General features: G+C 36.5%; 3 protein-coding genes across 3 annotated transcripts; 1 reads left to right on the top strand and 2 right to left on the bottom strand.

Moving 5' to 3' along the window:
- Positions 1-720: 720 nt before the first annotated feature.
- Positions 721-7,295, bottom strand: LOC120333702 (methionine synthase reductase-like). Its single transcript, XM_039401032.2, has 6 exons — positions 7,166-7,295; positions 5,712-5,769; positions 5,169-5,260; positions 4,562-4,759; positions 3,992-4,045; positions 721-3,289 (listed from the first exon to the last, which is right to left on the bottom strand). Exons 1-6 carry the CDS (start codon positions 7,206-7,208, stop codon positions 1,557-1,559), a joined length of 2,178 nt encoding a protein of 725 aa, XP_039256966.2. The 5' UTR covers positions 7,209-7,295; the 3' UTR covers positions 721-1,556.
- LOC120333701 (uncharacterized) lies at positions 7,290-13,026 on the bottom strand. Its single transcript, XM_039401031.2, has 2 exons — positions 13,010-13,026; positions 7,290-11,305 (listed from the first exon to the last, which is right to left on the bottom strand). Exon 2 carries the CDS (start codon positions 11,283-11,285, stop codon positions 8,979-8,981), a length of 2,307 nt encoding a protein of 768 aa, XP_039256965.2. The 5' UTR covers positions 11,286-11,305; positions 13,010-13,026; the 3' UTR covers positions 7,290-8,978.
- Positions 13,027-15,503: 2,477 nt separating this feature from the next.
- Positions 15,504-22,304, top strand: LOC120334301 (ubiquitin-like modifier-activating enzyme 5). Its single transcript, XM_078120563.1, has one exon. It carries the CDS (start codon positions 15,563-15,565, stop codon positions 16,760-16,762), a length of 1,200 nt encoding a protein of 399 aa, XP_077976689.1. The 5' UTR covers positions 15,504-15,562; the 3' UTR covers positions 16,763-22,304.
- Positions 22,305-22,350: the final 46 nt, after the last annotated feature.

Genomic DNA, 22,350 nt, shown 5'->3' with positions numbered 1-22,350 from the left:
TACAGGTTTAGGTTGTTAGTTTTGTAATTGCCACTGGGAAGCTAACTTGGATTGATAGAAAAATTGTTGGTTAAATACTGCTCCACTCATTTTGAATATTCACGAAATTATAGTGTAGTAAAGCCAATTGACGAAAGACCTGTAATTAATTTTTCATTATAGGCTAATAGGCACACTGCCAGCAAACAGATGAGATCTCACAGTTGCAAGTTTAGAGGAAAATTCCAATAAAATCTGGGATGAGTTTGTATGCCACAGAACATACAACAGCATTTTTATGTTATCCTGAGACAAAAGGCAATAATATTGAGCCATGGCCTCAAGCATGATGATCAGTTGGCAGTGTGGCACATCGTGCCTAAGCGTTAGGCATATACTCGCCATCACCTTGTGTGAGCTCCATGCTGGAATAGTTCTGTGCGAAAGAATTGCTAGACTGGACTCCTCGTCGCTGCGGGTGCTTCACATAAACCGCTTCCTCAATCAAGTCCATGCTTCCGAAAACAAATACCTGGCTAATTCATCCCACACCCGACATGGAATGGTAACCGGACGAGAGATTGTTGTTCGCCATATGGTTAAAGCCATCTCATCACTTTTCCTCTTTACCTATCCTATCCTACATTTCTCTGATGCATGAACTTCTTCTATGGTATTTAAGGAAAAGCAGAGAAATTCACATTATATACCTAAGATAACAATAAACTCGTCAATAAACTTTTTCTCATTATTTTAATAATTTAATTCGGACCATAATCTTCAATTGCACAAATATAAATTGAACTGAGATGAATTTACTGAGAAAAATATTGATATAGTACACAGATATTCATGAATGGAAGAATTTGAAAATATACAACTAGAATAATAATATAAAAGCAATATTCTAAAAAGTGAAATTGGGCTTGATCAATAAAATTCATAATCTTCAAAGTTCCAATATTACACGGAGACTGAAATAAGTTGTGACGTCAAGAAAAGTTTGTGGTAAATTGACAGACTCCAGTTGAAAAGTTTTGGTTCTGCGCTGAAGATTTTGACAGTCTCCAGCTCGACGAATAACTTATATTAAGAATTATGACATATGCACTAGTGCACGATAAATAAACTTCATGAAATTGGCTTATTTTATCACCATTGAAATTTAAATCCAAATTCCAACAAAAATGCCATATCTCTGATGTCAGGTTTTAAAAACCAGGGCTCTCCAAACTGGGGGCCACAACTATCAACATATCCGATTAAATAGAGGAAGCACCCAGGTGGGTGTCCAAAGGAATCAATGGGAAGGCGATAAAACCATTTTTGACATTAACTTGAGTAACACTGAAATAAAGCCAGGATTCAATCTATTGTACTACGCAAGCACATCGGTTTCATTTTTTAAACTTTACCATGGTATTTTTATTAAATTTTTACTGTATTTATGAATTTTTCTGTAATATTAAATTTTAAACCATCAAAGGTTGTATAACTTTTCCCTCGTAACATTTCAAATTTTCAATACGTGTTTCAAAATTAGTTCCTGGTGGTCGCAAAAAATATTATAAACAAGTCTATGTCCACACATCCTCTTTATATCTTCCCTCTTTGACAAGAGTTTTGAGATGTTTTTCCGCGTGCTCAAGTGACATTTTTTTAGAGAGAATCTGAATAAGCGTCTCTCGAACATCTTTTGCCATATTTTTAGCATCACCGCAGACGTAAAAATTTGCGTCTCGTCGCCATAATAAGTCAAAAATCTCATTTGAATAAAGTTCTAGATTATCTTGCACATATTTTGGATCTTTAGTGCCATCTTTGGGTGGGGTATCACGAGAAAACGAGACCACTAGGTGGGATAAAACACCATTTTCAACAAAAGATTCCAACTCATTTTTAAAAAGAAAATCCTGATTTTTGTTACGGCAGCCATAGAATAACCAAGCTTCTGGACATTTTCCAGTTTCGGTTTTTCGCAATTTCAAACTTTCTAAAAACCCTATAAAGGGTGCAACTCCAGTACCAGGGCCTATCATAACAACAGGATCCAATAACGGAGACAAACGGAAACTTTCGTTTTTAGTTTTGAAGATTGTTAATTTAGGTAAATCGATGGAAATACCACTATCCAACACAGTACCAAATAAAGACTCTAAGTATCCAGTGCAAAGTCCTTTTCGCTGATACACTCTACCAGCAACAGAATCAAAATTAAGGACATTAAAGACAAATTTAACTTCCCCTGGGTGGGCTTTGAGACAGCTTGCAGCAGAATATAACCGTGGTTTTAGTCTCGGTAAATGCTCAAAAAGGACCTCTAGTGGTGGATGGCAAGAAGGTAACGCGGCTAAAACGTCAAGAATATTTAAATTTGGTTCTCGAATGTACTTTATGAAATCGGCCATGGATTCTTTTCTACAGAGCTGGGTTAAGATGTTTCGCTCACTTTCAGAAGCTGTAAAATTGATTAAAGTCCGCAAAAGGGTCCTTTTTGGCACAGAACGAATTTCGAGACATTCTTCCAATAAATAACGGATTGTGCATATTTTAGGGATAAAATTTGGCACTTTTGCATTCTTTTTCTTCGTTTGAGGGTTGATTTCTATTTCGATTGTTTTGTCACAAAAGGATTCAGCTTTGAATCTTCTAATTAACCAATCAACTTCATTCGTTGGGTTCGGGACGACAATACCAAAAGAGTCGCCAGGCTCGTATAAGAACTCCTCCCCAACCCCCAAAGTTACACAGAGCGCAGTCTTAACAGCGCCCTCACTGGTCAGTTTTTTAATAGATTTAACCGTGACTGAGTGGAACTTATCCGAGGCAGCTAAAGGGTATTGCACAGAAGGAAATTGAGGGGGGTTAAAAGTGATTTCCCGGTTTTCATTGGGATGGTCAAAGGTTACGTCCTGGTTTTCACAGGAGGGGTCAAGGGTTACTTCCTGGTTTTCAATGACATTGACTGTCAAATATGGTTGCATAGCTGGAGGTAAAGTGCCTTCGGATACCTTGGACAAGTCCAATAAAGATGATTCAGTGTTCATTTTAAGCACTGTATTTCCAATATTATCTGTTTCAAATGAATGATCATCTTTACTGATAATTTCAACTCTTTCATTCTCTACTTTGCCATTTTCAGATTTTTTGTCCATTTCGAGCGCTGCATTTTCGGAAGAATTGTTATTCACGGTTGATAGATTAATGTTTTTCATTTTATCTGACATCTCTGAATCAGTTTGATGCTGTCCATTCATAACGGGATCTTTCTGCCTGGTCTGGATATGGGATTTGAGAGCTGGCCAAAGACCTGATAAAAAGATGTATAGGGTCCATAAGTCTTCAAATTTTTTAAAATTACAGAGAGAATTCAATGATACCATATATTGTTTTGGCCTTCACAGATGTATTAAATGAGGTAAAAATACTTGAACAATTACTGATTAAAAAACAACAAACCTGGTTAAGATATATTGAGATATTACTTCATAACAAAATTGAAATTGTAAAGTGACTTTTTGGACACTCTGTATATTTAGAAGTGGGTTTTATATTATTGTCTTGCCACAAATTTTGAGATTTGTTTTCTTTGTCTGTTTATTTTAGGGTTTTGAAAGATGAACAGACAGAGGTAATGCAATAACCAAACTTAAGATCAAAGGCATAGCCGGGACTTTTCAAACGGGTCGGTTTTGAATTTTCTAATTGCCAAGTTAGACTGTGGCAGCCAGCTGGTCTTCGTGAATCTCAGGGGTCTAAAAACAGTTTTAAGCTTTGAAAAATTGCTATATGTACGATACAGATAAATGCTTTTTTACATTTTAAAAGGAGGGTAGGGGGGGGGGGGGGGGGTGTTCTAACACTCAAAAGCCTCCTGGCTATGATGCCCCTGCCTAAGATTAACAAAATCTGTCGGTAGCTGTTGCTTTACTCAGAGCCTAACCGCACATTTGTAATTTTACACTTTCACTTATGATGACGCAAAAAAAAAATTAAGTGATTAAATTTTCACCTTCAATCCACGGTTCCACAACCATCTCCAAGTCTGTACCATCATCAGCAAATCCTATTAAAAGAAAAGCATTTCATATTAGCGGCAACTCGGTGATGTGGTGCATCATACTAAAGCGTTAGGAAAACTCTCTAATTACCCTGTGTGGGTTTACAGGTCCGATCATGTGGGGTAAATCATGGTCGAGAGGATTGATGGACTCCTCGCTGCCATAGGGTGGTTCACGTAACCGCTGGTCAGTTACGACTTCCTCCACCATCAAGTCCATGCGTCTGAGAACAAATTACTAGCTAACTAATCACATATCTGACACTGACTGGTAACCGGAAGAGAGGCCGTTAAAAAAAATGTCTTCTTTGCAATATCGCAAATTGAAATATATATCTCTGGTCGGTTACCACTTCCTCCACCATCAAGTCCATGCGTCTGAGAACAAATTACTAGCTAACTAATCACATATCTGACATTGACTGGTAACCGGAAGAGAGGCCGTTGAAATAAAATGTGTTTTTTCCAATATCGCAAATTTTGAATATCAGGATATTTAACTGGGAATTGTTAACACTATACCTGAAGAATAAAAGCTTTTTGCTCCCAGTTTTTTCAAAGAACGTTGGAGAGTTTTTGGTCCCCCACAAAAGGTAGAATAGTTGCTATCCCCCAAACCAAGGAGAGCGTAATGAAGCTTGGATAAATAATCGTTTTCCAACGTTCTTCTCTGAATCATTCTAACAAATTTTCTCGCTGTACCTGGTAGTTCACCATCACCTAGAAATATACATACAATGATTCACTTTTCAATAAATTGTATTGAATTCTATTGTATATTATAATTAATTTTGGCCCAGAGGTGCCACACTGCAGTTAACAGGGGGCCACAATGCTAAGTGTAGAACGGATTATACATTTCCTTTTTCAAGAAAACCTCAAGTTTTGGCTTTATTTCATTTCTTGATAAGGTTATCTCACAGGGTGTTTTCACTTTATCGAGCATGAATTGTTTGAACATGATGGGATTTAGAATCTACCAATTAAAATACCACTATAACTACCACTGGAATGATAAACAGGGGACCATGAGTGGTGAAAGCCTCCGGAAGGGGGCAACAAGACATAAAAGGTTGGGGCCCCCTGCATTAGGACATAGCAACCAATATGGACATTGCAACCAACTCACCTGTCGTAGAACAGACAAAAACAACAGGAACATTTTCTTCTGATACAATCTTGAAACATTCGTCTGCTTTACGAAGGCAATAAAGTGTTGACCTGAATATACAACAAACTATATTTAAAAGTAGTTATATGGGTTGGGATTTCACACAGTGGAAATAGAATTGACAAATCATGGATTGGGTACTACTATTGCCCCCACTAATTTTCTGTGATGTTTTTTCAGGTTCAAGTTAAAGGGTGGGGTAATAGCCTTACCCATAGGGTCTCAGAGTGCTTCATAGTGAGCTCCGGGGCTCAGTGAAAGAAAGTAATCAGGATTTCCATTTACTTATTTAAAATAAAGAATACTTTTTAATACAAAGCCGTTTGAGTTGACTCTGTAACAGTAATCATCGGTAAATAACATGATTCTTGTTTTAATTTTTATAAATATATTCAGGGGAATAATGGTCAACCCCAAAGCCTAACCCCAAAGGTTGAAAACCCTGACCCTAACTTATCATTCCCAAAACAAATCGAATAAAAAAGTCACAAAAATTCTTACTTGATCTCATGCTCTTCTGCAGTTTCATGGATTGTTTCTGCGATTGTCTCCGCTTGCCCTGCAAAAGAAAGTTTGTTTTATGAGAGTAAAGAAAATTTTGCTTTATGGAGACAGGCTACTCATATTTTATATCAGGGGCGGGCAAATTACGCTGGTCGAATCAGGCTCACCAAAGTGTTTCATCTGAACCACTTGTGTCTGCCGGAATTACGTCTATAGTTTTTAAGAATATGATTTCCGTTGGAAATATCACTGAAATTAACGTCATAAAGACCCAAGATTGTTACATTGTGCTTCTTATTATTTTGTAAACGTTAGTCTAGCTCAGGGGTTCCCAAGCTTTTTTCAGGACGACCCCAAAGACAACTTTCAAGTGTCCAGTGCGACCCCAGGTCAATATATATATATATTTCATGAAACTTTAGAGATCCTTTCACTGGATTCTTGAGTTTGGTTATGTGGTGGTATTGAGTGAAAAAAGCTAAAACCAAACAGTGATGTCACAATAAGCACCTACATTTTCTATAGCATAAGCATAGAGCGATGCCAATGGGCCTGTTTTACAGTAAGCCATGATACAAACTGCTAAAGTTAACATGGTTTGTCAAATCTTAGATGTTTTGTACATCCTTCCTCTGACATACTTCAGCGACCCCACCGACCACATGACCTGTTTGCGACCCTACCTACTTATCACTCCGACCCATTTGGGGGTCGCGACCCCTGGTTTAGGAATCCCTGGTCTAGCTGTTGTAAATAAACTGTTTTTTCAGTCATAATTTTTCATATTGGATTTTGAGTCTCCCGACCAGTAACCAAGTCTATTATCTGAAACTGGCCCACCGTTATGCCGTATGCTATGTTAAAACAATAGATATGAAAGTTAATAAGACGACTTCATCGTGTAGTCGAACATCTTTCTATTGACACCGACAGAGTTTACCAGTAAATTGTTTGATTGAGATGCATAAAACTTTTATTCCATATTCAAAAATATTTTTCAGAATGTATTCGAAATAGGGAAGAATTCGATTTTGACAATCCCTGAATACAGTGGGTTAATATACAACCTTTATTAATATCTGGCCCAAGCTTGAAAACCATCCAGCTTGAATATTGAAGCTTATTTTCTCTCTAATCAATTTATCATTAGTACCTCATTAATTAATGAAAAATCAATCAAAAAGTAATTTATTTTACGCCATGTTTATGAGGCAATCAATGATGTTTCCGCTTTTGTTAGAATATTAGAGACACTGAGCCTTCAATTTCATTGCTCATGAGTTTGTAAGTCAGAATGTCATCGGGGATGGCCAAAATCGAATATTTTACTATTCCCAATCAATTCTGAAATTTTTCTGAATATAAGGAATATATATCCAGTTCGTTGGCACATCTTTGAATTTGTAAGGGAATAAGATTCTGAATCATACAGAAGGCACATAAAATCATACCTGTTTGAGAGCCGTACATCACAACAATTTCATCTTTGGCCATTTCCGAGTGTCAGTAAAATTCAGTTGTTCATGCAATTCAGTATTTCACCAAATGCAGTTGTGTTAATATTTAGAAAATTAATCTGAAGAGTTAATATAACACAATATTGAAACATGAAAAAATAAGGAATAGTGTCTTTTTTGCAGAAAAATTTTACATGTGAAGTTGTGAGCTACAAATTTAGACATACCGTATTTATTCGAGTATAACGTGCTGTAATAATTTTTGATTGAAAATAGGTATAATTATAATTATTTTATCTGACTTCATATTCATTTTTTGTATATAACCCTTAATTTTTGATTAAAAATCAGTACAGATTTATGCGCGTTATACTCGAATAAATACGATAAGTCTATGCTTCCAAACCCAGAGTTTCCTGACCAGAAAGGAATTCCCTGCCATGAGCAAACCTATAAGGGCACATAGCATTTCGATGGTTGCATTCAAATCCTCTATTGGTACTCTTCCCACTTTTTTATCAAAAAGCCCGGGACCTTGCTTTGGGGGAATTAATTTACAATTGTTCACAAATGCAGTGGTCATACAAAAGAACAGCCATTGAAAGGTCTGGTCTGCTTTACCACAGTTCTAACTCAAACAAAAGAAATATTCTGGCCAGACACGCTTCAATGAATCCCAAAGATGAAATCAGAATGTGCTGAATTAGACTCTAAGGAAATTGCATTGTAATAGAAAATGTGGAAATTACAAAATGAAACTATGATAAGATAATATATTCATTCAAAAGGGAAAGCTGACAAATAAATAAAACATATTCATAAATAACGCTTTTCCCTACAACAAGTAGACTAAGATTCTATCTTTTTTCTCAATTGTCAATAATTCAGCATGTTTAAGAAGTGGTATTAATAAGAAAGTCAGTAGAGTGACTCAACAAATTTGAAAGTTCACATCTGTTCATAGCAAGAAACTAGCAGACTAGCTCTTTTTACAAAGCTTATATATGATGTGAAATAGGATCTCTTTGCATATCAGTAACTGTTTATGTAAAGCCTACTAACAGCTCATATAAAATGTGTAATCAAGACACATATCAGAGACATAAAGAAAATAAGAAATATAACAGCGATTCAGATAAGAATCTCAGATATAGCTACAGAATATAAACAGTGTAAATTTTATATCAAAGTGTGTATGTATATTGGCACCAGGGACGGCTAAAAATAATCAGACTATAGTTGATTTACTGATAGGCGATAATCCTAGTGAAGCGGTTCCTAAACGGGGGCCACAGAACAGTTGGAAAGGGGGGAGGGGGGCACAATAATAGGCGCAAAACTTATTTTACTTTCCACAGAAAACTCCCCGTTTTTCCTAGTTTCATTGCTTGTTGATAAGGTTATTTCACAGAATTTTAGTGCAACAAAATCTCAAAAGCTCCTGTTTAAAATTTCCCTGTTTCAATTGCTCAGAATGAAACTTTTCCATATGAAATTTAGAGTCAAAACATCCTAGAGTTAGAAGCCTTTTAGAGAGAGTACACATGATGGAAATCATAATTTTTAGAACCTGTCCTCTTTTGTATTTAACTCACTAACAACAGGTCCCTCAATTCAGAAAATGTATGCCCAACTAGAGCTCCAAATTACAAGAGCAGGTACGCTGATTAACATACCATTTCAAAAATGGATTCACACTTCTGAATCCCACTATTGGAGAGGGGGTTTTCCACAACTTCACAGCCCTGGATATAGAAATGGCACAAAATAAAGAAAAATGAAATTTCAATAAAAAAATTTACGACTTTCACAGTATTGCTTGGTAATTGCTTTGTGTTGTTGAATACCCACTGTCTCCTTGAGTAGGGTGTTGAGAGCTTGTTGTGTCATCAAAGGCATGGCATTGGATTTGTGGCATTGACACATCCATAATGCCAGGAACTGATGTCTCAATGCCACTAGTGTTGCATGATTTTGGTAGAAACAATTTTTTTGGACTAATTGTATCCATTTTTGTTAGTTTCCTATCCAAGTTACCTGGATGTAATTGATCAGATGAATCTGTGGGCTGGATACGACTGCAACCAGCTGAAATGGGATTCGAACTTGAGAATCCCTGACTGCAATATAAAACTGAGGTACTGTGTTTTTCAAATTGCATTTGAATATCGTCATTGCACAAGTCTTGGTTACAAGATGTTTGGTCTAAAATCATAGAGATGTCCTCGTTCGTGTTTTCCAAATTCAAGTTTTCGTTTTCTATCATAACCATGGATGAACAGGCCATACTGGAAGGTAGAATATTCTCTTTATTACTTTCTGCGTCTGATTTAATTTCAGAATTTTCCATGTTGTCGAAATTGACAGATTTCTTCGCTGAAGGTGGCGTTTTTGAAGTCGAGAGTCCAAAATCAATCGCGCTTTTCGCAAGACTAAAATCATCTGAAATTGACTGCAAATTAGGACGTGTAGCTGTCGACGATAGCATTGAGGTTTCGTCAATTTTGATTCCCAAAGTGTTAAGTTTTGTGTTTTTATCCAAGTGTTTGCAAGGAATTGGGGAGAGCATAGGTGAAGGGCAAAGTTGTCTACCTTGTTCACGAACATTCAGCCAGTTACTCGAGTTTATTTGATTCGTCGAAGATGACTTTTTCAAATGAGGTTTATGATCGATTGGTTGAATTGGGGACAATGGTGGACTGTCCAGTAATAATTGCCTCCGACTAGACTCCATAGCTGGAGGGGGATGGCTATGACCCTCTAGCGCTATCTTACGGCTCGACTTTTCACCTAACATTCCGGAAACGTTAAAAGACATTGATGCGTCTTCTAATGTATTTTCATTATTCGCAGATAATATTTCACTTTGCGGCATATCGTTGAGAAAATCATCACACTTGACTGGAGATAATTCTGGCGAATCAAGCTCATGCATTTGTATTTTCATTAATTCTTCATCCTCGCTGCTGCCGAGAAGCATTTTTCGCCGTCGAACGCCGCTTCCAAATCTTGGTCTACTGGATTTTGCGGAGCATGGGGTCTTGGGATCGAATCCCACTCCACTCAGTAACGGACTAGACGAAAAATGTGACTGACATGTACTCGGAGTTCGAGATATGTCTCCATGCGTTGGATGTGTCAAAGGAGTCATATTATTATTACTCGGCTGAATTTTGTGAAGCGGAACAGGTGATTCAGCGAATTGTTCAAGGTCATTGATGTCATCGATATGTTGGAGCATGTTGATATTTATTTCTCCGTGTTTATCTCGTGTGTCGACTTCACGACCATCAGGAAAAAATAATTTTCGACGTAAAGAAGTGTTGTTTAGTATCTCGCTTGTATTTTCAGTCTTTTCTTCGTGAGTGTAATATTGTCCTAATATTGCTTCAAGGTCGAAATTTTTTGGCAAGGTCAAAGTCGTTTGCGTAGAAACGTTTTTTGCTTCGACTGATGTTTTGATAAGTTTTTCTGTGAAGACATCCTCGTCTTTTACATTTTTACCACAACTGGTAGCATACTTGCCATTGTTCGCTAAAAATTTTCGAACTCTGATCTGCGAGGAGGATGAAAGGGATGACGCTGCGGACGATGATGAACATCCTGGCTTCACTGTACCACACGGTGTCATCAGATTAACTTTTTTCTTCATTTGTGCCGGGGAGGGGGAAATAAGAGCAAGGAGATGTTGATTTTTTGAACGATCACCAGACCAGGGACTTGGAAGCTCAATGTGGCTTGCGAAAAATTCATCAATGGCTTGTTGGGCACGGCGTTCGCTCGCTGGGTCGAGTCGTAAAAAATCTTGCTGGTTATGTAAAGAGGAGAGATCGAAATCCATTGGTTTTAAAACTGCGATTTGATCAATATTCCAAAAACTTTTAGGAGTTTTTTGTGAATCTGTTTCCGAGGTAACGTTCATGCGAAACACGGACGGACTGAACGACGGTTGTAGCAGGCTATCAATCGAGTTATGATTCTCAAACGGATTTGTGATGCTGAATTCATTTGTACTCGGCTGATCAGAGACATCGTTACTACTACATTGACCACTAGTGGGAGATCTTGAGGTAGTTTCACCAAGACCTCTGTTTTTATCATTTGGCGAGGCCATTGGTTTTTATTTAGCAAAACCTGAAGACACAGAAAAGAATATTGGTGATTACTACAGTACTATGCTTAATATTGATCCTAGTCAATTTCGGAAACCAATTCCAACTAAACCTGTAAACCGACGACGCCAAATGCTGGAATGTCCTAGCCTGTAGCTATAAATTTCCATGTAGTTTATTTGCAACAAACAAACAGAAGACTGCAGAAATAAGGATTCGTCAAATAGTTACATGCAACTCGAAAAATGTAATCTACCTGCATGCAATGCATAGGAGAAACGAGAAGACATTTAAAATACCGAATAACTGAACATATTTAAAAGCATAAAAACCCAAAACAAAGATCTGGTTGTTGGCGCCCATTTCAGTCAACTTTTTCAATTTAGCGTCATTGAAAAACTATTTTATGACCACATTTATCGAAAGAACAAGGAATCTCATTATATCCATATCTTCGGGACACTTGAGCCACAAGGGATGAATATTAAGGAAGTTTAGACCAATTACAAATCTTTCATTCATTGTTTTAATCAAATTTTGTACCTAATGTTTTTTCCTCAGAATTGAATCATGCATGACCAGACATGATAATAACAAACAAAATATCACTATATTACATTTGACACACAGACAACTTTTCTGGTCTGCAATATACAATACTGAGAAACACAATTGTTTAATTTGGACTTCAATTGTTAAATATAAAAGAGAGAGATCTCATCAATGACATTTATTTCGGCCACCCGCTGTTATCTAATCAAGAATTCGCAGATTTTATTGATTATTTAACATGCTGTGACTCCCATAATTTTACACTGATTGTTTAAATACTGAAATATGAATGTAACTGCTTTTCTTGTTAGAGTTGAACTATGTATGTCTGAATAAGTCTGACCTTGGTCAGACGAATCGTTACAGAAATATATTTGTGTTAGTGTGCAGCAAGACTCTTCAATCACTTATTATTTTTGTTATCATTTTTGTTTTTATTATCGTATTTTATGCTGATTATGAAGCGTGAATAAACGGGTCTCGTGTAGTTTCCTACCTAACGTGCTTCTAGTAGGCGTAGCATAACAATTTTTTCACGTGTCAATCCTAACCCCCACCTGACCACACCATTCTAAAATTACGTCACTACGACGTCACAGTGACGTAATAGAGCCCTTCGAATTATGCGAACTCTTGTCCAAGAGGCGCAGACGAGAACCCGAAATCGAACAGCCATTTCTCTCGTTTTCTCGTCGCAACGATCCCGATAGGAGAGAGATCGCTGACGTTAGTCAGTTCTTTATCGACGGCGCCATTGCCATTTCGGGCGATCATACAAGTATTTGACAAGCTCTATGACGTGATTGTGACGTAATTTTTGAATGGCGTAGTCAGGTGAGGCTTAGGATTGGCATGTCAAAAAATTGTTATGCTACGCCTACTAGAAATACGTTAGGTACGAAACTACACGAGACCCGAATAAACTTATACTTCAGTACTTGTAAATTAATATTTTTAAGCAACTGCCAAGGCAGCAAGACGTCTGAAAATCAACAAAACTCATAGCCCTGGAGCCTATCTCAAACTGCTGAACTGTCTTGTTTCATCTGGGATCCAAAACGCAGACTAATCGTATACCTGGAACGCTGATTACAGAATCGGAAGAACAAACAGAATTTTAAGGTTGGAAACGTGGTACAAAATTTGAATTGACAAATAAAAAGTGTTACCGTACCACAGTACTAAGGTACATCTTCACTCTCATATATAAAATCTTGCTCCAACCAAACTCAGATATTGTATTACAAAGTCAAATTGAACACCAAAATACGGATGTCCTATCCCAATATTGAAAAGAGCGCCACAACCGCCCGTCACCACGACAAAAACAAACTGGGGATGGCGACCTAGTTTGCAAACGTTATATACCGTGGCGTAGATAGTGCTGTTTTTTAGTCGATATATTTCATAATCAGATATTTAGCTGGGCCACGCAAAAAATTTAGTTTTCCCATGTAGGGTACACAACGAAATAAAAAATTATCACAAAGCATGATTAACTAAACGCAGCGACAAGGGTAAAAAACATTAGATATTTCTACCCATGTGTTCAGCCTTTTTAAACATAAACTTTCGGTTGGGATTTTATACTTGATGGGGAATAGCTGAGTGAAGATAAGGGCCCTACTGAATGGTCTGGCTGGCCAGGATGTGGCCCGCGGAACACCTGTTGTGCACACGCCACATATGCTCTATATTTACTTTATTTTCCGAAATAATTGCGAGTTATTCAATGTTTTAGACATAGAATGTAATTTTTAATAATCTCTGATGAACTATGTATACAATTTTTTTACAATCAGCTGTTTAATGACGGAAAATTTTATATAATGTGAATTCCAGCTTGTTCGTCAATAAAATGATGGTTACCAGATTAAAATTTATTTCAAACATTATTTTAACAAATTTCATTATTTAATTGCATTTCAGTGTTTAAATGTTAGTAATTAATTAATATTAAAAAAAAATTTATTATATTTGTAGTTTTTTAGTGGTCAAACTATACCGAATTACGTACGGTATTTCGCAATCATTTCTTTATGTATTTATTCGATGTTGAAATATCTTACGTGTGGCATCGTAGCTATGCTTCAATGCCGACTGTTTTTTTGCTCTTTTGTGTAACGATTTTCGCCGTTTTAACAATTTAGGAAGAAAAATTAGAAATGGATTAAATGGACCTGTAATATACTTGGGACGTACCTGCTGAGTGAATACTATTCAGGAACTGGTATGATTCTAAGTTTTCTATCTTATTAAACTATACCGGTATGAAGCCATCTATGGTCTCCAAAATTATTGGGCTTCATTCAGTGAATCACGAAATCTGTAAAACTAAAATACAAAGGCCTCGCGGTCCTAAGGCGAGAATGTGTACAATAACCCATACCTATGATAATGCCTTCAATCATCATCAGGTTACAGGGTTAGTGCATCCGAAACAAATAGACTAGTCTGAAAACTGATTCACAGACAGAGGCTAATGAGCAAAAAGAGGCCGCTGTTTGACATATGTCAGTATGTTTGAGCCATCTCATTAACTTTCCTCTCTCCAGGTTGAATATGATAATTTTTAATCTTTTCACCTTACCCACTTCCCCAAATGGTGAATGCATTGATAAATATGGATGGGCCCCATAAACAAAATAATTTTATTATGTGGAGGAAGGGGGTGGGGTGGCCAATGTTATTTTTATCTTTTGTGAAAATTGCTGAATTGTATGTCACATAAGAATTTTGTTCATGTGTATTAAATTGATGTATCATGCATGAAACTCAAAAATATGGAAACTTTGATTTGCATTTTGAAAGAATTGACTATAACTGCAGAACTGTGTGAACCTGACCTGCTTGTGTATCCTCTTTTTTTTGTCTGCGGTACGGCACAGTTCTTTGCTTCCAAGAATAGCCACCACATTGAAGATATAAAATTTATAACAGTGATCGCAAAAACCCTTCTTTACCAAGATAGTCTGAGTCTATATTAGGGTGGTTCTCATAACCGCTGTTCAGTTACGGCTTCCTAAACCATCAAGTCCATGCTTCTGAAAACAAATAACTGTCTAACTTATCCCATACCCGACCTGGACCGGTAATCGGACGAGAGGCCGTGGTTCGCCATATGATTAAGCCGCCTCATCGGCTTTCCTCTCCCCGGGATAAATATTGACGCAAATCAACAAACTGGCACTGTCTATGAATTAAAATCAAGCCGCAATCTGAAAACATCACCATTAAATTGAAATGGAAAAAAAAACTCGATTTACCAATTTATCGATTTACAGAAGGTAAATACATTGTACCGTAGCATTCAAAAGCTCTTAGCAAAAATTGTTTGCAGGAGAGAAATTTGGTCACATGATGGCCGACACACATTACAATGAATTCAATTTTTATTGAGACAAGCATGAAGCGTTCTAACGGATCAGCCGTCACGCCAGACAGCCACGTTTTTGTGACAAATCGAGTGTTTGTTTTATTGAAGCAAATGTCAAGACATCTTGGAATCAGATAACTGTGCCCTACAGCCCTATGTAATTTATTTTTATTAGCCAATTTCTTTAGGCGTTTTCACACCTCGAACTCTAAACTATTTGGCATTGTCGGCCTAGTTCACTTCTTTAAGCTATTTCAATAAATTTTCATAACTCATTGCTTCTACATAATTTCAGTTATTTATAATAACTTGTAAGTTTGTACGACAAATTTATTTGACTGAAAGTTGAAAATGGCTGATTCCGAAGTAACTAAACTCAAACAGAGAATAAGGGATTTAGAAAATGAGGTCGCAAAATTAAAAGGGGCCGGGGAGGAGGCCCAAAAAATGCGGAATAAAATTGATAAAATGAGTTCGGAAGTTGTTGATACAAATCCATACAGTCGTCTTATGGCTTTGAAGAGAATGGGTATCGTTGAAAATTACGAGATGATTCGGACATTTTCAGTTGCGGTTGTAGGAGTTGGTGGTGTAGGGAGCGTAACGGCAGAAATGCTTACTCGTTGCGGAATCGGGAAACTTCTTTTGTTTGATTATGATAAAGTGGAATTGGCAAACATGAATCGGCTATTTTTTCAACCCCACCAAGCGGGGCTAAGTAAAGTGAAAGCCGCGGAAGATACGTTACGAGAAATAAACCCCGATGTTGAATTCGAATCACACAATTATGACATCACAACTATGGATAATTTTCAACATTTCATGGGCCGTCTTCAAGAAGGTGGAAAGGTTGAAGGTCATAAGGTCGATGTTGTGCTAAGCTGTGTGGATAATTTCGAAGCTCGAATGACTATCAACACTGCTTGTAATGAACTTCGTCAAAAGTGGATTGAATCTGGAGTTAGTGAGAATGCTGTTTCCGGTCATATTCAATTTATCGACCCTGGTGTAACCGCGTGCTTCGCTTGCGCTCCACCGTTAATCGTAGCGACACACACGGACGAGAAGACGTTAAAACGAGAAGGGGTGTGTGCTGCTAGTTTACCTACTACAATGGCTGTCGTTGCAGGGCTATTAGTACAAAACACTTTGAAATTTTTATTGAAATTTGGTACGGTATCGAACTACGTTGCATACAACGCGTTACTCGATTTTTTCCCTTCGATGACAATGAAACCTAATACAGATTGCTCTGATTCTTTTTGTCGCAAAAACCAAGAAATTTGCAAGGAGCTTGCGAAAACAGCAAAACCTGTAAAGGAGAAAAAAGTAGAAAAAAAAGAAATATCGACCGAAAACGAATGGGGAATTGAAATAGTACAAGATGAAAACCCGCAAGAAGATTCAAATCCTATTCCTAACTTAGTCGAAGGATTATCTGTAGCTTATACAGTACCAGCCGCAAAAGACATTAATTCAGCAAATGAAGAGACTGTGGACACTTCAGGTGCTTCGTTAGAAGATCTAATGGCACAAATGAAAAATATGTGATGGGGGGGTATCGGACCTTTTTGGGGGTGTGCAATTTTTAATAGGAAATATGGTTGCAAAGATTATCAGTTCTATATGGAGAAGGATGATAAAGAATACGGATTACTCTAAGACAGGGGTGGGCAGATACGGCCCGCGGGATATATCCGACCCACAGAAGTGTTTCATCTGACCCACCGAAGCTTTAATTTACTAAACTAGGTATTACGGTAATTCTTGATCTTGTAATTATTGCCAGATTGTTGTATTTTTTATTTGTGGTTGCACAATTGATGTTTGACATAGTTTTCGCACAGAACCCAAGTCATCAAATTATAAAGCAGCAGTCCCAAACTGAGCGCCCGTGGCCCCTCAGGGTGGTTGCGAGGGGGCAGGACTGATTTTACTTGTCCCTTGACAAGAAAACTTGTTCTTTCTAGTTTCATTGCTTGATAAGGATATTTCATTGGGTTTTTTATTGAGCTTGAATTATGCAAACATAATGGGATTTGGAATCTCCCAATCAGAATAAATCACTCTAAATATCACTGGAATGATAAATAGGGATAAATGAGGGCCAAAAGCCACTGGAAGGGAGCCACGAGCCATAAAAAGGCCAGAAACCACTGTCATAAAACATCTCATTCATTTTGAAGTGTTAGGTTAGGGTTCAAATTTCATGCCAGCCACCATATCCAATGTGTAATAAGTTGATAAGGTAGGCAATGCCGAACTAAACTAGATAGCGATCGGAGACCGCAGACTTATCGATCGTTGAAAACAGAAACTGCGGTTTTGATTCTTTCGTTCTGACTCAATAGCTACGCCGCGTGTCCCATCACTAATCAATTAGCAACTCGCTAATTATACGACATGATTCATCCAAAATCAATAGGCTTCTGGTCCGAGCTATGATGAATGCACATGCAAAATTTGGAGCAGATTCAACCTCGCTTTCGTGAGATATCGCGTGCATCTAACAGACAGACAGACAAATACCTACCAACATACCTACTTATCGATCTTAAGATCGATAAGTAATAAGTGAGTCACAAGATTTTATAAAATTTTAAATTTTCCAAATGTGGGTGGCTTGAATATGGTCCATGGAATAGCAGCTTCTTTCAATTCAATAGAAAGCGTTCTTAGAGTGTTGGGATCTTAGTTGAAAGTTTCACTCACTCTTGAGTGCGTACAAACAGCGGCAAATGCATAATCAAAGAATTCTTCATTTGTATGACAATCATGCATCCTAATTTTAGTTTGTGCTTATACACAGCAATTTTAAGCGTAAAGACGTAGCAATGTGTGTAATAAAGGGTGTCCATGAAGACTTGATTTTTTTAAAATGCAGAGGGAATTTATTGATACCATATATTGTTTTGGCCCTTACAGATGTATTAAATGAACTTACAAGTTGGATAATTACTGATTAAAAAACAACAAACCTGGCTAAGATATATTGCGAACTGACTTCATAACAAATTTGAAATTGTGAGGGTACTTCATAGACACCCGAACAACTTGAAAGATCTCCTCATATCTTATCTATTTGACAATCATGTGTCCAATTTTAGTCCGTTTTTAAAATAAAAGCTAAGTCATTATTAGCGGCTTTAAGTTGGACTGGTAATTAATTCTTGATTTTGTAATTAATACTGGATTATTGAATTCTTAATTTGTGGTCGTGAGATCGACATTTGACATAGTTTTCGTGCTGAACCTACTAATTATACGGCATGAACTTTAGTTTTTAATTGAATACTTATCAGATTGCTATCATTTGAGCAGCTGGACTTGGTATTTGGTGAGGGCCAAACTGGTAGAATTCAGTCCTTTCTGAAATAGTTATTTGGGTCGTGATTCGGAGTTAGTTGTATTTGTTATCATAAATTCACGATGGGTTTTGGGACAATTTTTTTATTGTAAAATTAACTTAAAGCTATGTGTACTCACTTAGAAGAGCGAATTCACTCAGTTACTTTTGAATTAAATCAAATTTCCGTGTCAATTTGGAATTTGTTATATTTGGTATTGAAAATTTCAATCGACTTTATTACGCGATTATGATGTTGTAGTGACATATTTTTTATCATATGGAGATCTAGAATAAAATAACCATTGTTATGTTTTACTTTTATTAATAACATTAAGTGTCTCAAAATCTTTCAAATTCATTCTCACTATTAATTTAGCATAATGTCATTTCGTTTGAGTGCGATTAGCCCCTTAATTTGGCAATTTTTTCGCTTTAAAACTCGGCTGAGGATATAAGTAATTGAAATGTATTTGGGATAGTAGGTCATTCGGTTCTTGGTTATTCGTAGGCACCGCTAGTTTAATATTATCTATAATCAAACTTTTCTCGTGAGCGGGATTATAGACTTATAAAGATTAACTGTGATACTATCAAAGAGGTATGTTATTGTGTTTTTCAAGTTAAAATAGACTTAATTAACGGTGTTAAATAATCCTTTTACTTTTGTAGGATTATTTCTATAAACTGGTGGATTTCATAGAAAAAGTGTCAGTGCATTGTAAGTTCTTGGGGAATAGTTTGGGAATAATTAATTTGCGGCAGCTCAATGAATATTGGAATTACTTCTGACAGATTATGGCTATAATCCGGTGGATGTTATAGAAAAAAGGGTACTCCCGAATTATTTGTACCAGGTTAGGGTTAGACCAGAGTTTTATTCTTATTTTAGTTCTATTTTTACTGGCAAATTGCACAGTATAGCAGTAGTTTAGATTCTTTATGAAATTGGCACTTTCAAATAGCTCGGGACCATAGTATAGTCATTTTAATAATGATTTTGTCTTCGCTTTACTATAGTGGAAAAGGGAACCTATGTCGTCCTTCTTGAATTTTGAAATATGTCAGGAAATTCCTCGGAAATAGGTTAGGATTTACTAGTAATGCACATTTATGCTACATGGAATAGCTAAAATGAGAAAATTGCGTCATTTTTGGCCTGGGGTGACTAAGTCAGATAAATTTACTACACCCAATACGTTCAGGAATAATATTTTTAAATACAGGATTTTGAATTTATAATTCTGAATTGCGTTATGCTCAGCAGAGAAGTGTGCCCAAATCATACAATCTCATAGAACAGCTGTCAAAAGCTTAAAATTTCAAAATTAAATTTTTTTTATGTCAAGTGAAATTTTTTTGAAAATTTGATTCAAAAATTAATGGCGATACGGAATTGTAAATTGCCTAATTCTTAGAAATTGTCTATTTGTTGTTTTTTGGTGACCTTTCTGTGAGCGAGCAAAGTGTAAAAAGGGAACCCACGTCATGCTCCTTTTAAGTTGTATAATACATCATGAAATTTCTTGGAATACCATGTTTATGATTACAAAAATTTGAAAAAATGAGTCATCTGTGGGCTGAGGCAACCGTATATCTTTGCATATAAACAGAGTTTAAAATTCCAAATAACAAGTTTCCAAATTAAGGGGTCGGCTGAGATGCGAATTTATTTTTAAATTCACTGTTTTAGGGCTGTTTTTAGAGGGTCAGCTTATATGCGGGGATATACGGTAAATCCAAATGATTTCCTAAGCTAAAAATTCTCTGGAATAATATTTTTCATTGTGAAATATCAAATATTTATTCAAATTAAGTTAAAATAAAACATAAATTTGCCTAAATTTTTGTTTTTAAATAGAAATAATATCATTTTATGTGAAATAAATTATTTTTCATTATTCGATTTAATTTAGAATTTTAAAATGGTCAATTTATAAATTTACCGTAATTATATATTGTTTTGTTGCACCTTGCTTCAAGCAAAGTGTAAAAAGGGGAAACTGCGTCACGCTTCTTTAAGTTTTATAATACATTATAAATTTCTTGGAATTATGCGCACCTTAACAAGAAATAAGGTTATGCATCATACTATTCAGAGGTGCTATAACCCACAAATTGTTAGTAGTTAGTGATCTGTTAGTAAATAATATTTCAGACTGAATTAAATATCGTCTTTTTTGTGAGACTTGCTTTTTTGTTTTGTTGTTTGAGCTAAATTTATGTGAAATTTTAGCATGTTCAATTCCGAATGTAGCAATATCTCGCAGAGATACTTGATCCTAAACCAGTGGTTTCCAACCTATTATGGCATGTGGCCCTCTTTTGAAAGCATTTACCCTTCATGGCTCCCCTATTTAGCATAGTGGCTATTATAGGGGTATTTTGATTGGTAGATTCCAAATCCCATTATATTCAAACAATTCATGCTCAATGAAGTGAAAACGCCCTGTGAAATAACCTTATCAAGCAATGAAATTAGGAAGAATGGGGAGTCCTTTTGTGAAGGCAACTGTAAAATCAGTTCTGCACCTAGCATCTTGCCCCCCCCCCCCCCTCAAATCAATCTGTGGCCTCACCTAGACTCACGGGCCCCTTCTTGGATGCCCCTGCCCCAAAGAACCCTATATTATATATGTTGAGGAAAATTTTTTTTCTCGTTACTGATCGATTTTAATCGGTAAGTATGTTGGTAGGTATTTGTCTGTCTGTTTGTCTGTTAGATGCACGTGATATCTCACGAAAGCGAGATTGAATCTGCTCCAGATTTTGCATGTGCATTCATCTTATCTTGGACCAGAAGCCTATTAATTTTGGATGAATAATGTCGTATAATTAGCGAGTTATTAATTAATTAGTGATGGGACACGCGGTGTCACTATAGAGTCATGAATTGAAACCGCAATTTCGATCGATAAGTCTTCGGCCTCCGACTGATATTCTTGTTTTTTATTTATTGCTTTGGTGTGCTTGGAATTATTTTTTTGTGTTTTTTGAATCAAAATTTTTGCCAGGAACTGTATTATAATATATATTGCCATATTCAACATCAGTGAAATTACTTACAACTGAATCTAGGATATATACCGGTATATTGAATTAACGAGAATGCAAACCTTAGATTTCTGTTCTAATATCCCAACATAACATGCTCGCCACCCTACCCATCAATTTGTTGTGCGTCCTACTATTTGCCCATTTAGTCAAAATTTTCCCTATTCCATATCCCTTTATTGTTGCAAGCATCAAATCCATGCTTCCGAAAACAAATAACTGGCTAACTATTCCCATACCTGATAAATATGAACCGGTAACTGGAAGCCGTCTTAATGGCTTTCCACTTCCCCGAGAAAAATATGTTATGTATTATGTAGTTGTGCCAGCATTCTGACCACGAGACTGTCCTACCCATCAATTTGCCCTGCGTCTTCAAATCAATTAAATGTCATTTGGTCAGAATTTTCCTTGAATTCTATATATTGTTGCAGTCGTTGATATGGCTTAGAATGTGTAGTTGAATTTTTTGTTGCTTAACTAGCAGTTTGAATAAACAATACTTGTCACTAGATTCTTCAGGGTTTGAACCCTGAATCTCTATTCTGTGATACTGGTCCACTAGGGACCCTTATACTCTTTGAGTCAGTGTGGTTTATAATTGTAATTTTATCTTCTGTTTCATGCCATTTTGTGGTCAAAAAAGTCTAATGGAGTGTTTTTATTGCTTAAACGGTGTCTTTAAACTTTAGATGCCTTAACTAGTAAAATATTTATTTTCTGAGCAGTCTAGCACTGC

The sequence above is a fragment of the Styela clava genome, chromosome 15 (genome assembly GCF_964204865.1).
Source record: "Styela clava chromosome 15, kaStyClav1.hap1.2, whole genome shotgun sequence".
In the NCBI taxonomy this organism is placed as follows: Eukaryota; Metazoa; Chordata; class Ascidiacea; order Stolidobranchia; family Styelidae; genus Styela; species Styela clava.
Note: the sequence above shows the minus strand (reverse complement) of the source record. Positions and strands in the feature narration are given on the sequence as shown.

What these genes read in the sequence shown, in the direction of transcription:
- LOC120333702 (XM_039401032.2), bottom strand. Translation starts at nt 7,208, where the DNA reads ATGGCCAAAGATGAAATTGTTGTGATGTACGGCTCTCAAACAG. An exon ending in GATGTACGGCTCTCAAACAG is followed by an intron (nt 5,770 to 7,165) that starts GTATGATTTTAT and finishes TTTCTTTTGCAG; the next exon opens with GGCAAGCGGAGACAATCGCA. An exon ending in AAAAAGCTTTTATTCTTCAG is followed by an intron (nt 4,046 to 4,561) that starts GTATAGTGTTAA and finishes TTCTTTTAATAG; the next exon opens with GATTTGCTGATGATGGTACA.
- LOC120333701 (XM_039401031.2), bottom strand. Translation starts at nt 11,285, where the DNA reads ATGGCCTCGCCAAATGATAAAAACAGAGGTCTTGGTGAAACTACCTCA.
- LOC120334301 (XM_078120563.1), top strand. Translation starts at nt 15,563, where the DNA reads ATGGCTGATTCCGAAGTAACTAAACTCAAACAGAGAATAAGGGATTTA.